This window comes from Daucus carota, chromosome 6 (assembly GCF_001625215.2).
Source record: "Daucus carota subsp. sativus chromosome 6, DH1 v3.0, whole genome shotgun sequence".
Classification (NCBI taxonomy): Eukaryota; Viridiplantae; Streptophyta; class Magnoliopsida; order Apiales; family Apiaceae; genus Daucus; species Daucus carota.
The window spans coordinates 25,994,233-26,011,636 of NC_030386.2; the positions used below are offsets into that span (position 1 = coordinate 25,994,233).

At 32.8% G+C, this 17,404-nt stretch overlaps 3 protein-coding genes, 1 long non-coding RNA gene and 1 pseudogene across 4 annotated transcripts; 2 read left to right on the forward strand and 3 right to left on the reverse strand.

Moving 5' to 3' along the window:
- The first annotated feature begins 434 nt into the window (after positions 1-434).
- On the forward strand, positions 435-4,632 carry LOC108228098 (uncharacterized). The gene is made up of 5 exons (XM_017403578.2): positions 435-586; positions 1,627-2,464; positions 2,582-2,737; positions 3,236-3,490; positions 4,267-4,632. Exons 2-5 carry the CDS (start codon positions 1,643-1,645, stop codon positions 4,405-4,407), a joined length of 1,374 nt encoding a protein of 457 aa, XP_017259067.1. The 5' UTR covers positions 435-586; positions 1,627-1,642; the 3' UTR covers positions 4,408-4,632.
- A 1,197-nt stretch (positions 4,633-5,829) lies between these two features.
- Positions 5,830-8,109, forward strand: LOC108225262 (uncharacterized). The gene is made up of 2 exons (XM_017400090.2): positions 5,830-6,058; positions 7,097-8,109. The coding sequence occupies exon 2, from the start codon at positions 7,115-7,117 to the stop codon at positions 8,024-8,026; it is 912 nt and encodes a 303-aa protein (XP_017255579.1). The 5' UTR covers positions 5,830-6,058; positions 7,097-7,114; the 3' UTR covers positions 8,027-8,109.
- A 1,432-nt stretch (positions 8,110-9,541) lies between these two features.
- Positions 9,542-10,657, reverse strand: LOC108226147 (non-functional NADPH-dependent codeinone reductase 2-like). The gene is made up of 2 exons (XM_017401092.1): positions 10,589-10,657; positions 9,542-9,928 (listed from the first exon to the last, which is right to left on the reverse strand). Exons 1-2 carry the CDS (start codon positions 10,655-10,657, stop codon positions 9,542-9,544), a joined length of 456 nt encoding a protein of 151 aa, XP_017256581.1.
- Positions 10,658-10,711: 54 nt separating this feature from the next.
- Positions 10,712-12,250, reverse strand: LOC108226148 (flavone synthase-like; annotated as a pseudogene).
- A 797-nt stretch (positions 12,251-13,047) lies between these two features.
- Positions 13,048-14,668, reverse strand: LOC135146939 (uncharacterized). Its single transcript, XR_010284042.1, has 5 exons — positions 14,597-14,668; positions 14,437-14,490; positions 14,263-14,336; positions 13,927-13,989; positions 13,048-13,296 (listed from the first exon to the last, which is right to left on the reverse strand). It is a non-coding gene; the product is annotated as an uncharacterized LOC135146939 (long non-coding RNA).
- Positions 14,669-17,404: the final 2,736 nt, after the last annotated feature.

The following is a 17,404-nucleotide window of genomic DNA, read 5'->3' on the forward strand; positions in this document are numbered from 1 at the left end:
ATCACACGGTGCTTTTAGTCTACCGAATCTATTTGAATGTACCAAGAAATCAACGCAACAAATATTATTTTAGAAAGATGAAACCGACATTTTGAATTTTACCATAAGCACGTTAAAAATCAATCCAAAAAGGTGTTAATATCTGATAAAAATGAATAACTTTTACTTGTGCTGACGGAACATTAGATTATATTTATATCCTAACGCATAAAAATCTAAAATAATAATAATTTTCTTGAACTACAATTAACATGAACGAGAACGACGGATAAATAAAGCCAATTGTATAGACCCGCAAATAATTCTAGAAATAGTTAAAATAAAAGTCGACTACAGGACTGGGAATTAATTTGATTGGTGCGGTGTGTACAAGGAGTAAAAAAGTCAATCCAGCTGAAACGTAAGCAATGCGGTCATCCATTCAGACACGTGGCATTGCCCTTTTGTCTCGTCCTCTTTCCCATCAAAAGAGTCATGTCTGCTACACAATATATATATAGTCCTAATGAACTCAGTGTAATAAATCCTCAGGCCTCTGCTACTATTATCCAGAGCTGCTCATCTCAAATTTCAAACTTTCATTTGGGTACGTCTCTGCTCATATTATGCTTTATGTTTTGCTATGTTATGTTGATATATTTATGCTTAGGTCTGTTCTGTCTGAAATGTTTTCCATCCCATGTTTGTTTAGGCTGCAGAGTGTTTAGATTTTGATTCTTGTTGAGTTTATCATTTGTACAACTTGTGGGTCTGTCTTTCTGTTGAGCTTTTTCCTAATTGGGCTGCTATCTTTTTGAGTCCATGCTTCAACTTGAGAGAGACTCTTATTTTATGCTTTTGTGTTAGAAGTTATTTTTAACTGATTAACAGATTGCCTGATCAAATTTAGTAATTGAAAGGTGGGATTGTTGTGACTCAGTTTAAACATGTCTTTGTGTTGTATAAGTCACACAATAAGTAAGGATTAAGGAATAAGGTTTCACTTTTGATGTTGCTTGGAAAGAAATGACATGTTCTTAATGTTGTTCACTTGAGAGCTTGAGTATGAGCCTGTTTGGCTTATGACTCAACGTGATTTAATGTGATAAGTTGGGAGTTTAAAATATCAGTTCGGGTAATTTTGATTTATTAATGACTTATGGGTATTAAATATATAATAATAATAAAAACGATTTATGGATAACTTATGACTTGTGAGTAGTTTTTATAAAAAAGATCAAAAAAATCGAAGTCACCGTAAAAAGTACCTCAAACTAACTTCTTACTAATTTTAAGCCGGTTCATGAATTATTAGACAAACAGAGATTCTTCGGCTTAAAGCCGAGGTTAATTCCCCCACAAACAGGCTCTAGAACTACCACTCTTTCTATACGATTTTTTAGTACTTCTCTTTTTCACCGTTGGATTATCCTACTACACAACACATCAAAGTTCAAAATAAGTAATCCCATGATTTTTTTTTTTTACTTTCAAATATCCAGAATCCAGATTGCAGAAATATATGATAGTTAAAAGTATACTAATTTTTCGGGTATTAGGGATCTTGCAAATTCTGTACTGAGGGTCGTTTTTATTGCAATAGATGCATTATCCTTTATTTAGATGTTTTGGATTTTCTTTCAACAGATTAACAAGAGTGAATATGCGGCAAGGTTGGTTTTTACCACTTGTGACTATCTTGTTGACCTTAAATACCCAAAATTTAGAAGCTCGTGAAAATGGGGTGAAGACTAGTGTCTTTCTATCACCTAAGCTTGTTCTAGGTCCCGGATCAGTGGCAAACAAAGTGTTCTATGATATTGACTTTCCAAGAGGTCATGTTGCACTCAAGGATTTTAATGCTGAAGTAGTTGACGAAGCTGGGAATTCTATACCCCTTCATGAAACCTATCTTCACCACTGGGTCGCTGTTAGATATTATGAACGTAAAGGAATTAGTGTTTCTAAGCACAGCCATAGTTCGGGTTTCCACCAGGCAGATCGCATAATTGCAAGAAATGCTGGAATTTGCGATCATGGTTTAACACAGTATTTTGGCCTTGGGTCAGAAACACGAAAAACAGCAACACATATCCCAGATCCATATGGAATAGAAATTGGAAATCCCGCAGAAATTCCTGATGGATATGAGGAGAAATGGTTTCTTAATGTTCATGCTATTGATACTCGTGGTGCAGAAGAGAGGTTAGGTTGCACCGAGTGCAGATGCGATCTATACAATGTTACTGTAGATGAATATAATCGGCCTTTGAATCCAGACTATATAGGAGGATTATATTGTTGCTATGACGAGACACATTGCCTGGTGAAACAGGGATTTGAGAGTGTTAGGAGGAACCTCTACATGAAGTACACTGTGAAGTGGGTTGATTGGGAAGACTCCATTTTACCTCTTAAGATATATATATTTGATATTACTGATTCTTGGAGCAAGTCTGATGAATTGAGTAAACATAATTGTCAAGTAAGTAAATTGTGAAGAAGTTTTAGATATTTGTGGAAAATACTTGTGGTAGTTTATCTATTTCTGATTCCTTAAATGTTGTTCCCCTCATTTATTACTGCATTTATCTTGATACAGATTGAGTATACTGTTGAGGCTTGTGCCAATGATGCAAATAACAAGGCATGTGTCGAATCTAGACAGATAAGTGTGGTTATGCCAACTGGCGGTGATGTCATCTACGGTGTTGCACACCAGCATACTGGGGGCGTAGGTTCAGCTCTTTATGGAGAGGTACTTTCTATATTTTTATGATTCTACACTAGCTTTTGCACATCCCGAATACTTTGTCAATCTAGGTTATATCTCTTGCCTGTGATAAAAACACCTTGGGCTGTTATTTAATTTGTTCTAATCTGAACTCATTATGTAAGTAACTTAATGGATTGATTTCCCATCATTTTTTAGCTCATTTTCCCGGGATATCATTGGAGGGTGTGCGAGTACAAATCCCCTAAACAGAACTAGTTTTGTTATTAAGATAAGTCCATGGGTATATATTATGTGATTATGTACTATGGAACGAGTACATAATAAAAATAGTCCTGGTATTACAAATTAAATGAAAAAATTATAACCCTAGAGATTTTGATGAGGTTCCGGTTGGGCAAGCATATGCCATTTTTAGCCTTGGACTTGGGAGGCCTGAATCTTTTCCGTGTATTAGCTTCTTTATAGAGCCACAGTATTTCAGGATATCCTATATTAAATGCTCCATGCTTAATCATGTAGGATGGACGAGTAATATGTTCATCAACACCAACTTACGGACAAGGAACGGAACCTGGAAACGAGGCTGGCTACATTGTGGGAATGTCTACATGTTATCCAGAGCCAGGCTCAGTTAGGATTGCAGATGGGGAAACTTTATATTTGGATTCTAATTACAGCAGCTCCCAAAGACACACCGGAGTTATGGGGCTCTTCTACATCTTGGTTGCAGAGCCATTACCAAATTCAAAGTCCTACTTGCAGGCAGCAGTTGAGGTAAGACTATATTCGACTTTTGCTATCAGTCAACCATAATTAACAGCCTACTCCTAACTCCCTTGATATTTGATAAGCCGATGACTTCTAACTTATATAGCATATACAAACAATTATGTTTAAGAAATGCTGGTAATAATTATATGAAATCACTGATACACTCGGCACTTTCATACAAATAATTACTATTTTGTAATTATATGAAATCACAAGTGAAGTGTCTTTTAAATTACTTTTTTTTATACCTAAAAATAGATGAAGCCTGGAAGAGATCTGGCTCTGTTTTCTTTGAGTTAAAAATGTGTGTGAAAATTGGTTGTATATGTTGTGACATACATTACCAGATATATTGAATTAGAATGTAATCTGAGAAAATTTAGGGAAAATAAGCAGCAGTAACCCCGTGTAATTATGTAGAAACAACTTGTTTTGGAATGACTAATATGTGAATACGAAGTTACTAAGGGGCAGTTTGGGATGTCGATGGGGATGAAGGGTAGGAGAATGAGAATGATTTAGAATCCTATATATTCCTATTTAGGTGATAATCAACCCAATCAATAAAATGAGCTTCCCACCAATCACAATATTTCTGTAACCCCTTCGTTCAGCTTGGTTCTAGTTAACTATAAGAATCTACATTAGTTGTATCTGTAACTGAAAAAAGGTAGTAGGGGTCAAGTGACATAAAAATTTGCAAAACCAAAGAGAAACTATGAGTTGTTATGGCATAATGCGTGGGAACAGACGATTATAATGGGCTTTTGTTTCTGCAGATACGCGGGGAAACAGCAAAGAACAGCTTTATCTGGATAGGAGTTCTGTTTGGTGTAGGAATTGCTATACTTGTTGCTTTCCTAGGTTACAGAAAACTGAGGAGCCCAAGAGAAGATGAATACGAACCAATAAACATATAATCTTGTTTTCCATATAATCTTGTTTTCTCTACCATGTAAGATATTGTAATGTAATGCCTGTAATAAAGAGAAAAGTGCCAGGGATCATCTTTTTTAACTAGATGGAACGAATGTGGGTGTTGTGGATCCAGAGTTTTGGATCCGGATGCATAACACAAGAAACTTATTTTGTTAGTCTTTGTAATATACTGTAATACTGAATAACATATATACTTTGTTGTTGTACCTCAGTATTTGTATTATAGTAGGTTCTGGTATTTTTCTTTGTTGGAAATTATGGTGATCAGAAATGACGTGCAGCTAGCACCTTGACAAAAATGAAAAAGCTACTTCAGAATTAGCTTTTGAGAAGTAGACATTACATTTCTTACTGTATTTGTGTCCACTACATTGGCAGAAATTATATGCTGTAGTATTCGACTAGAACTCTTACCTGACAATGATAAAATTTTAATTATGTAACTTGTAATAGTTCAAATGGAGTATTTCTTCTGTGGCATTTGATTGAAAAAGGTTTAATCGGGTGTAGTTTTATGAGTGCTGTATAAATAGGATTGTAGATCCGAATCTCATTGAGAAATAGATATGTGATTGTATTCCATGCATCAGTCATATGGTATGTGTTGGGTCTCTTCTGCGCATTTTCTTTTCTTGTTTTCTCAGCTTATGTCTTCATCACTTCATGGTAGATCAAGTCGTGATGATAAGTTTGAGTATTTGTGATAAAAAAAAAAAATTTTAATTTTTAATGATGACAACCTATCAAAATTCAAAGAATATCTCTTCCAATCAAAAATTCAAAAAATATGATTAAGTCTACACTTAAAAGGGCAACACATCAAATAAAAGATAGGAGGATTGTCTCATCTTCTCACGACCTTTTCTCAGTTCTTCGTATTTGAATAACCAATAGGTGGCTTGTGCCCCTGTGAATTGTGATTGTTTTTTTTTTTTTTGAATTTATCAAAAATATCATTTTTTTTCTATAAAAAAATTACGATTTTACTATGTTTTGAAAAAAATTGCAAAAATATTATCTTTTAAAAAAAATTGTTAAGATACGGTCTGCAACCTGATGCAACTTCAGTTAATTGATGCCGTAAGGGTTGCAAATATGGTTGTATATGGTTGCAAATATGACTGTAACAGATTGCATACAATATTTTTAAAATTTTTTCAAAAGTTCAATATATTTGCAAAATATTTAAGAAAGATATAATAGTTTTGTAAAATAATTTTGGATTTAAATATTTATGAGAAAATCCCTTTTTTATTAGTAAAAAGTATCTACATAAAATTTTAACAAAAGTCTTCGAAAAATCACTTTCGAAATTAAATTAAATCTATTTGTGTAATATTTTAACCAAAAGAAAATTAAAACTAATTTTCTAAATAAATTAAATCGTTTCTGGGGCGATTTCCATTTTCATGTAATCACTCAGCGAGAGAACGCATAAATTCCACATGGCCGGCATAAATTCTGGTTTTCAAAATCTGCCCCATTAATATCATTTATCTTCCATCCCTGGATCTCAATACACAAAGGACCCGGATAAGACTCATTTTCTCTTGATTATGTACAGTTCTCTTCGACTCTGCTCACTGCAATTGATTCAGACCCTGATTTCAATTTCCAAATCAAATTACTAAGGTAATCCCTCGACCATTTTATATTTGATTTTAGTTTAATTTGTTGAAATATATGTTATAGCTTATAGATTAAGTTTTGTAAATATATTTAACACTCTTTGGTTATAGTATGTTACCTGTTTGATCAAAGTCCTGAGAAGAAAATCACATTTTTTGTGGGTCTTGGTTTGAAATAAGCTAATAGTGTTATTATTTATGTGGCTATTGTCTTAGTTAAGTGCATTTTTTGTGATTGGATATTAATGATCAGATTTGCGTAATCGGGAGGCGATTGAGAATCATAATAGAAAGCCTGTGATATAGGCTCGGGATAACAGTTTGTAATGCAGCTTAAAACTTAGTAATTGTTTCGATTAAAAAGAATAAATGACATCATTATCTGTAGCAACTACATATATGAGTGATCTCATACACATCATATACATGAAAATGCGTGTACAAATGTATGACACATTACTTGGTTATGTTTATTTTATCTTTGTTTCCTTGCATCCAAATATTGCTGTTATTTTCAATTTTGTTATAGTAACGATATATTGTGAAATAATTACTTCACATGATATTTCATGTGTGTGATGAGACAGGTCACAACATCTGGCCCTAAATATGTTTATTGAAGTAATCAGATAACATTTGTATCTCTAATGCAATTTGCAATAGAACCCCTTAACCTCTGTTCCTCCCGGACGACCTATATTGTAATTTGCACACAATGACACTTTCTTGTCCTATGGAAATTGTTAAATATCATGTGCTTTAAAGGGCTAATTCAATTTACAATATATTTGGTATAAATTAATATTTGGTACAGTAAGGGTGTCCATTCACCTTTAGATTTTTCTCACGTTTCTTCCCCCCCATGCCAGTTCTTTCTTCCTTTTTATTCAGTAGCTCTATAAATTCTTCCGGAGAATTGTAGTGTCATTTTGCTCTTTATTATCATTTGTTACTCTTGTTTGACAGTCGAGCATATGATTCAAGTCACTTATTATTTAAAAGCCTCTTATATTGTGATAACGAGGTCGTGTGCATGCCCCAGGAATTATAACCGGGTTAAATGAGTGGAAGTTCTGCCTCGGGTGGTTTACGGGCGGCTTTTTCCTATTGCGTCCAGCAGGTGCGGAATTATGACTACCACCATTACTTGTGCCTTCTTGAACTTCCTCCAAACATGAGAAAGGCTGCATTTGCCCTCCGTGCATTGAATGTTGAAACAGCTAGGGCTATGGATGTTGCTTCTGATCCAAAAATCGGGCTTATGCGCCTATTATGGTGGCAAGAAGTTATAGACAAGATATTTTCAAACAAGTTGATAGAGCACCCAACTGCTCAGGCCCTTGCAGCTGTGATATCAGAGCACAGGGTTAGCAAGAGCTGGTTGAAGCGGTCTGTTGAAGCTCGTATAAATGATGCCCAGAGGGAGGTTACTGACATCTGGAAAACTGTAGAAGAATTGGAAAAATATTCCGAGGACACCATATCAACTTTATTGTACTCCACCCTTCAGGCAGGGGGTATTACATCCACAGCAGCAGACCATGCAGCATCACATATTGGCAAGGCAAGTGGACTTCTGTTGTTACTGAAGTCACTGCCATACCATGCAAGTCGAAGCAACCAATTTTCTTATATACCTGCTGATGTGGCAGAAAAACATGGGTTGTTGGTCAAGCATGGAGGTCAATCAGAGATCCGGATGGATTCCCGTTCTGACCTATGCAATGCGGTATTTGACATGGCATCTATAGCTAATGCACATCTACTGAAGGCTCGTGAATTAGCAAGATCAGTGCCAGCAGAGGCTTGCCCGGTGCTTCTGCCTGCTGTGCCCGCTCAGGTATTCTTGGATTCTTTGAGACGAGTGAATTTTGATGTCTATGATTCAAGTCTGACTCGAGGGGTCTTGGGAACACCTCCATTATGGTTTCAGTTGAAGCTCAAGTGGCATTCATGGAAAGGGAAGTACTAGATCTTTATTCGTTGTACTTTATTCAAGCAATTTAAAAGAATAATCATTCTGACGGAGAGTGAAATAAAAGATTCTATATTTCATTGTGCCGTTTCACATTAGAAGTAAGATTTAGTTTTTGGGGAAGTAAGTAAACTCTTGCACAAAATTAATGTGTTAGAGTGTATACTTAAAAACTAGGATTTTTTGCCCGCTACGCATGGTTTAAGAAATTAATTCTATATTATTAAATTAATTTATTTTAAAATGAATTTAAATTTTAATAAAGATTTGAAAAATAATAAAGAAGATAACATAAAGAATAGTTTGTTAATGCTGGTTAATTACTTATAAAATAAGTAATTAAAAATTTATATTTATATTTAAAAAGATTTCCCACTGCGCATGGCAAATATGATTAGGTTATTACGTGAGCTCGTGGGTTTAGCCAGCGCGCATCCAAAAAAGAGCGGTTGCGGGTTTCTACGTTAAAAAAAAATGATTTTTCTACAATGATTTTTTTATTCAATTTTTTCAATATTTGTTTTGTAATTTTTTTTGATAAGTGTTTTGTAATTGAATATATAAATATTTTACTAAAAAATATAGATATTATATTGATAAGCCCATTTAACACCACTTGTAATATAAAGTTATGGTGGCATCTTCTGGTTAAAAACATAATCCTCTAATATTTAATTTTTGTCTTTCTTACATCTTTATGAAGATATGTTTATAACTTTTCAGCATTTTTACTTTGCTGGATTTGCTAGATGGGTATTGGTGATAACACACAATTTTATTGAAGTATAAAACTAAAAATATAGATAATTATATCTGTTAGAAAAATATAGTTCTAAAGAAGTTGTTCAAATTATTAATTCCTTACTACTGAGAACAAATGTGTGTTATAGAAATCATTACATAATTTACATATAAAAATTGGAAAGCATAATCCAGTAAAGACAACTTTCTTTAAATAAAGGGAAGAATATGCATAAAAAATTTCTTTACTTATCTTACTTTTTCAAAATCGATGCAAAATAATAATCCTAAATTTTCTATTTAATAAATTATTCTCTCCACCCCCACTTGACACATCATGAAATATGAGACCGATTAATATTTAATATATAAAATAAGTAACTAAATAGAATTAGTAGAAGTAGTTAGCTTTTTAATATAAAATTTTATAATATCCAATAGATTTTGAAATGTAAATAAAAATTTTTTTAAAAAAGAAGTAGTTAAAAAATATGCACAAACCCTGAGATGATGATAAAGAAGAGTAGACAATGAACATGTTATGCCAATGTCTCGGCTTTTATATTGAAGTTGCTAACTAATATTTCGATCTAACATCGACAAATAAAACCACAAATAAAAAACTTGTAATCAAGTTAGTAGCTGCATTCCAAAGAAAGAGTATGTTCTGGCCTTTTGTCAAGCTCATTCCATAATTCATTATAAATACAATATCAATGTTCAGATGGTTTACGCATGCTATTATAATTAGGGCATAATTATCTTTAATCTTTAAAGTTCTCCATCCCAGAGCTCCTGGACTGTCCTAAAAGGGCTAGTTTCAGAGATAAAGAGCTGCTCAAGGTTTGCCCTCCTTTGCCGTATTGCAGCAATCTTCTTGGACCCTTCGTTGCTCAACTCCCACTCAAAAATATCAAGATTCTGCTTTAGTCTCTCTTTGTTGAAGCTATTCACCACAATAATCACCCCTTGCTCATAAGCCCTTCTCAATGCAATCCGTGCTACAGGCGTACCTTTTGACTTTGCAATTTTCATCAGAAACTCAGATTCCAACACTCCTTTCGTCCCCCAAAAAGCTCCTAGAAGAGAAATAAGCAGCAGCCTTGATTCCCATTTATCTTGATTTTGTAAGGCCGAGACTTTGGCACTCTTCCATAGCTGTCCAAACAAATTTGATGTCCATTGCAACAGTATCCTCAGGGTTCAGTTGAAAAAGATTTGATCCAGCCTTCATGCTTAGCGGAAAATGTATAAGATACTCATAAATATAGCTCAACTTCATATTTTTGTCCAAGTTATAAAAAAAAAATTCCAGATATCTTATACATCAGTACAAAGATTATATTAATCAACATTGATATGAAGAAAATATGACAGAAAAAGAAAAAGGCAAGTTCATATAGCTTAAAATTTAATATTCCCCATAATAGAAATGAAAATTAACAGTGCAAAGTTTTATTATAATATTCTTCTGTAGTATATAAAGTTTTCAATTACAATAATCCAATTCTATCATTGTTATTTGCTCTTCTAGTCACCTATGACAATATCTCAGTCCCCATTCATACAAACAAAATATGATAGAAATGAACTAAATCGATATATTTAAAAATTTAATATCCATCAGAATAGAAATTGAAATTAACACTACACAGTTTTAGTACTTTCAGTGATAATTTTCAGGATAATTTATGTCATTACGTGTCATTATGTCTAGTGGACAAATAGTCTAATAGTATTATATAATTATCATAAAATCTGATTGATGCTTAGGAAAATAAATCAAACTTGAATTGTTTAAAAGGGTTGTTCGCTAACCTTATAAATAGATGCCAAATATGTATTTGGGATTTCCATCTCAGCAAGAATGCTACTGTTAATTGCCATCGCTGCTTTAAGGATCTGATTAGTGCAATTGCTTTGGTGTCGTAAATGCTTCTTTCACTTACCAGAATGGCCGTTGGAAGGTACACAAAGAAATGGCAGCCACAACTTTTGTTCTGTATGCTGAGGCGGAGGAATGATCCTCCTGAATGAGCCTGAACATGTTAAATTTCCTAACATGCTACCTTGTTCTGCATACCAAAACTCTGTATCATGAAAACTTTTAAGGACTTGTTCCTGCCACGAAGACACAAATACATGGAAATAAACAATAAGCTAGAAAATCTCCTGGAAGCACCAAAATTTATTTCAAAGAGTGGAAAAAGATCTTCCCATATTAGGATATTTATAAAATGAACTTGCACACAGAATAATCTTGTTTAGTAACACACATTATTTGTTTGCTAACAAAATAATTAACACGAAAATATTTGTCAATTAGGAGAGGAATGACTTACGTGACCATAATCTCCCAGATTGACAACTAAAGCTCCTTCCATAGGCTTAACCGTAATTGAAGTTTGCCACCATCCCGAGTGGCATGTAATCCACTAACCTGCTCCTGAAGCAAAAGGGTAATTGCACCTGAGTCTGTATGCCTTCTGCATCCAAGTGTCAAGTCGGGTTTGGGACACGGGGATAGTAATTAAGTAACACTTTTTGTTCCATATTCACGCAAGCTTTTGTAATAATCTCTTTTTCAAGGACCATGGCCTCTGATAACTCTTCCAGTAACTTGGTACCAAGATCCTGTAACTTTTCACAGTATTCTTCTGTGATGGACCTCCATCCCTCAGGGTTATGAGGCCGTCGGGAGTAATCCCGACCACTAATTGGTTACAAACTCATGCCAGTCCATTGCGCTGTCACCCTGTATTGTATTAGTTACTATAATATATTATACTGCATTACTATTATCTAATAATAATTCCTGAGAATGATCAGTTGATTGAAAGATCACGATTTTGTAGTTCGATTTAATGGTTGCTAGTGTTAATTATCCAACACATTATGTGCAATTTTATTAGCCTAGACTAAAACAATTTTGTGTTCATTTGTGGAGTTGGGAAGCTCAGCTGACGGTGCAGACTAAGCTAGTGTCATTATCATTAGTTAAATCTCAGTCCAGGTTGCAGTCTAAGTTTATCGTCATTTGGTTCAGGTTCTGCCATTAATGAGGAACACTAAAATGAGAACTTAGAAGCATTTACGAACCTAAGAACTTGATTTAAATTAAAAACCTTAACGTGTAATATCTAAATGGTTCTAACAATTAGCTAAATCATGTGTGTACAAATCAAAGCCTATCATACATTATATTAATTGTGTGATAAATCTTAAATATACCTTAAGATGAGTGGAGACAGTAAAGTTGCCTCTCTTGCCACCGGTTGTATCATACGTGAGCTTCTCCTTAGCTGGCAAAGCAAAGAATTCATGAGAAAGATGATATATTTTCAGAAACCAAAGTGTTGTCAATACCGTGATCAACTGCCTGAAAAATACTCCAGTCTTCAAAGGCCTCCACTATTTTACGACCTCAGACCTCCTATCAACAGAATCATCGTAGATATAAGTTACAGTACCTACCACCATTGAAAATAAGAATACAAATAAGGCAAGAATCTCAAGAGTTTGATAATAGAATAGTGATATAAGTTACAGCAAATGTCTACATGATTCAAATCAATTTGCAAAGTTTAAACACTTAAATTCAATTAAAAGTTCTTTCAAAACTATCAACAAACATATATACACATTTATACAGTATACATATAGATCGATTTTCGAAAATTATAATAAAATTGAATAGAACTTAAAGCAAACACCTTGTGTGCAATTCATTCAAAGACACTTAAATAGTTAGTTCTTTATCTTTGATGTGTTAAAGTTTTAAACACTTGAAATCAATTAAAAGCTATTTCAAAACTACAACTTACGACTACCATATCCATTTAAAATTATGTCAGCAAACATCTGTACGCATTTATTCGGTATACATATATAGATTAGTTTCGAAAAATTACAATAAAACTGAATAGAACTAATAGCAAACACTTTGTGTGCAATTCATTCAAAGACACTTATAAATAGTTAGTTCTTTACCTTTAATGTTTGTGAGAATCGTAACATCTTCTTCAATAAAATCTCATAAACTTGATTGCTACCTGCACATATCACAACTTCATTATTTTAGTTGATATCTTTAAAATCAAATATAATAAGATTAAAGTTATGCCAAAAATTTAAAATAAATTCAAAGACCACGAATGAAACAAAGAACAGATACATGAGAGGAGAGATGAGAGAATAGAATTCAAAATATGAGATTTGATTACGTTTATGAAGAAAAGAGAAGAGTATAATCTTCTTGGTATATGTATATAGCCTATTAACATGTAAAAAACTATAAATACAATATACAAAAGTAAATTTGGTAGGGTTTTGTTATGCAAAAAATAATAACAAACACAGTGAACATAAAATATTAGTGCATAGCTCATATGACACAAACACAGTGAACATAAAATATTAAGTGAATATATGTGCAGGAAAGAACCTTGAAAAGAAGCCGAAGACTTGGAAATTCATAAGGAATCAAGAAACCGAGAAGCAGAAGGTGGTAGACTTTCAGAAGAATGCTGATTGTACAAAGTCTTTATCAATACAGGGAGCTTCCATAAAAAGGTTAATGTGTAGCAAAAAAAATACACAAAAAAGAAAAACATTCCTAACAAACTTAGAACACAGAAAATTAAAATATGATATTTGGTAACCTAATCTAAACATGTGCTAAATAAGTCTTGGCAGAAAACTAATAACATATTAGTAATATACTAATACTAATACTAATATGACTTAAAGACCCAGATCATACATTTAAATCGATTCGTTGATATTTTTCAGGACCAGTTATCAAATTGGACTATATATTTGGATCCAACTCAAATTCAGGAACACCACTTAACATATTACGGATTTACTCAGGAAAGTTCCAGGAAACCACCTCCAACACACGTAAAATTAAGGCTTTTTCTCTCCACAAACACAGAATAAAGACCAATTAAGACACCAAATATACAACACCCCAATCCAATGGTACTTACGAAACTACAGTATATTGGGAAGTAAATTGACACATCACACATTTTGAACTCTAACATAGTCATCAACAAATTCGGACAAAACTCGAATCAAATATTTATACTACAACCAAAACATAACAATGATGTAAATAGGAACAAATCACGGTTTTATGTATAACTGTGTACCTTTACATTGTAATAAAATCTTAAATTTGTGCTTCTTGCTTCACAAAAAAAAATTCATACAACCTGCCAATTAATTCCAATAGTCATTGTACATTCATTATTGAAAAAGAATATAAGTATATAAGTATAATAAACAAATTAAACTCTCTTAGGACTTTAATCAAACAGTTAACCTACAAAGCACGTACAACTCAAGTACGCAATAAATCTAACTGATTCATGCTTTCACAAATTACTCCATCTATTCATCATTGAAACAAATCATAATTGTAACTTCCACCTTTCATATCGTAACAACTTAATAAAGAATTTTAAGAAAGTTTATCAATAACTAACCAAGATTTCACAAAAACAATGACGGTGGCTGTCCAGCAACATCCAAACATCTGCATATCGTTAATCATCATCATCTAAAAAACCAAACAATTATAGTCAGTATTCAGTTACATATAACAAAATCGAGAAAATAGTAAAAGAGACAAAATGATAGGAGAAGAGATCTAAATAGACCGTAGTTGTATTATGTGTGACTGTGTGTATCATCGTGTGTATCACCATCATCATCTGCAGGAATTAACTATAATTAGTTTGCAATTCAAGTTCATCAAAAATATATATATCAAGATAGGAAAGTTACAGAGATAAAGAGGAAGAGGAAGAAATAATGCACCGCAATTTTGAATTTCAAAATTCAAGTTTGAATAGCATCGGGGCAAGCATCTTCTTTTTCTGGTGATTGACCTGTGTTTTGTTTTCAAAAATTGTGTAATACGTATACACTGTATAATACATAAAAGCGTATAAGTCAAGAAGGTCAAGGGGTAACTTTTTGTAAATACAGTGAACAGTTGAGGGATAGTAAAGTAAAAAGCCGTGTATTTGGGCTTCAGGCAATATCAATTAAAGAGATTCCAAAATATTATGTTTTTACTTTTATTATTTAAATTGCAAAGTAGTAAGTGTAAAAATTTATAAAAAAAGGAGTGTTAAAGTTTTCATTAATCTGCTGTTCAAGAAACCACTGTTCTTTAAGACCAAATAAAAACCCAGTTTTCGTTAATCTGTTGTTATTTTCGCTTGTTTTAAACCAAATCAAACTTAAAAACTTCCTCCCCTGCTTTTTCTCATTCAAAACATTAAAACACGACTGCTTGTTCTTTCTTCTTGTTTCGTTTACCGCCTTCATCCTAGTTTTCGCTCTTTTATCTGCTTGATGAATCATGAGATTGGCTGTTGTCAGTTCTTTTTCTTTCAGTTGCCGAGTTATAATACTGAGTAGCAGATGTCTGTTTTGAGTCCTGTGAGTTTGAAGCTGAGTCTGTTTTCGAGAAGCTAGCAGTCGGTTTTTGATAGTTTTGTGTAGATGAGTCACCGGCAAGTTATAGTTGTAAGCTGCATTTGAGTTGTCTCTTTTCGTTACTGTCAATCGAGTCGCGTCTGAGTCATGGCCATCCGAGTTTCTTCCGTTTTAGTTTTATTCGAGTTGTAGTTTGGCGAGTTGTGTCAATTTCCAGCTGGGTAGCAGTGCTGCAGGGTTTGTTTTTATGAGTCGCGAGTTTGATTTTCGGTTGTAATTTTCTTTTTTCCTGTTGATTGCTGACTGCCGAGTCTGTTCGATTGTGGTTTTGAGTCGCACTGCTGCAACCTTGTTTCCGAGTTCGTTAAATGTCGAGTTGCCTAAGCTTTTGTAGTTAGTTCATTATTTAGGTGTTTGCTTGGTTTGTATGTTTGAGTCACCGCTAGTAACAGATTCACGAGTCACTTGTTTTTCTTTTTTGTTGAAGTCCTGCATAAATCGAACCCTGCTGTCGACGATTTGGTGTATTGTTTTGCTGTAATGCTAAGCCTGGTGTTAGCTGTAATATTAAGATAGCGGTGTTTGTTTTCTTTATTTTATTCCGTCAAACTCAAACTGTTTCTGATCTGCGTTTATTTTGCTTCAGTCTGATAGTTAATTTAGTACTGTAATCTGTAATTCGGTGCCGCATTGGATAAATGGATTTGATTAAATGATTTTGTTAATTTAAAATTGCTGCATTGTTGTTAATTGGATAGTCTATTTGTGAATGAGTCATGCCCGATTTTCTAAAATCTCTTTGTAACAAATAATTCCATTTTAATTGAACTCTTTTTTCCCTAGTGATAATTAATTGAAGTGATAATCATGACATTTTATAAAAGACTCCATGGATGCAGCTGCATGTTTTGGTAGATTTATCAACTGTAGTCATCCGACATTAAAGAGGATGTTTTGTGGACGCGGCTGAGTCATGAGTGTACTACTTTTGCTCCTTGTGTTGTTGAAATTCACGAGGACTTTTGCCTAATAGATTTTCCCCTAGTGCAGGACAAATGAAAAGTGTTGTACTTGCCGGAGCGTAATTATCAGAAACCGCCGATCCAAACCATCCAAACCAAATATTTTGATTTCTTAACGGTTTGATTTTGATTTTAGTTTTGATAATTGAAAAACCAACTATTTTCGATTTGGTTTCGATTTTCACCTTCAACTTACCGAAATATCCGAACCGAACCGTTAGCACGTATGTTATATAATTAATATTTTTATAAATTTAATTTAGGTATTTAAGTGTTGAAGTGTCGATCAATATTATAGATATTTCTTACTTTTAATATTATTCTCCTCCTTTTCTCCATCCTTATTTCATATACTCTTCATTCATAATTAACCTTTATTCCTTTTTCTCTTTTAAATAAAATATTTTGTGTAGTTTTTAAAATAAAATGAATTATTGATTTTCATAACAACATCAATACCCTTTATTAATAAGCGAAACCACGTTTCGGTGGAACATCGATACCAAAGTACCAAAATTCGGTCACTTTCATATTGATTAGGATTTTACAGTCATTAATATATTATTATCAAAAGACTTCTATATTGAATAAAATTTTATTATTAAAGACCCCAATATTCATTAAGACAGTGAAAGACTTCTGTATTTATTAGAATTTTATTATTAAAAATTTCAATATTGATTAGGATAATGTTATATAAATTTTTTATTTAGTAACAATAACCATTATAGAATTATGAAAAGATTTTCATATTGTTAGGATTTTATACTTATTATTATACATTTTTAGGATTTTATAATTATTATTATACAATTATGAGAAGAATTCTATATTGATTCGGATTTTAGTATTAAAAATTTCAATATTGGTTAAGATTATTATCCTACTATAAAAAGACTTCCATGGTGTTTACGATTTTGTAATATAACATTTATCCTATCCGCACAGTTAAATCGCTAACAATTTAACTTATGAAACAGTTCTATAAAATTCATATCAAAATTTGGCTATCATCATATTATTTTTTATTTAATAATTATTACTATTATCAAAAAACTTCTATATTTGACAGGATTTTGTATTATAACAATTATCTTACTAATAAAAATATATTACCAACAAAATTATTTGTTTTAATTTTTTAAAACTCAAATAATTT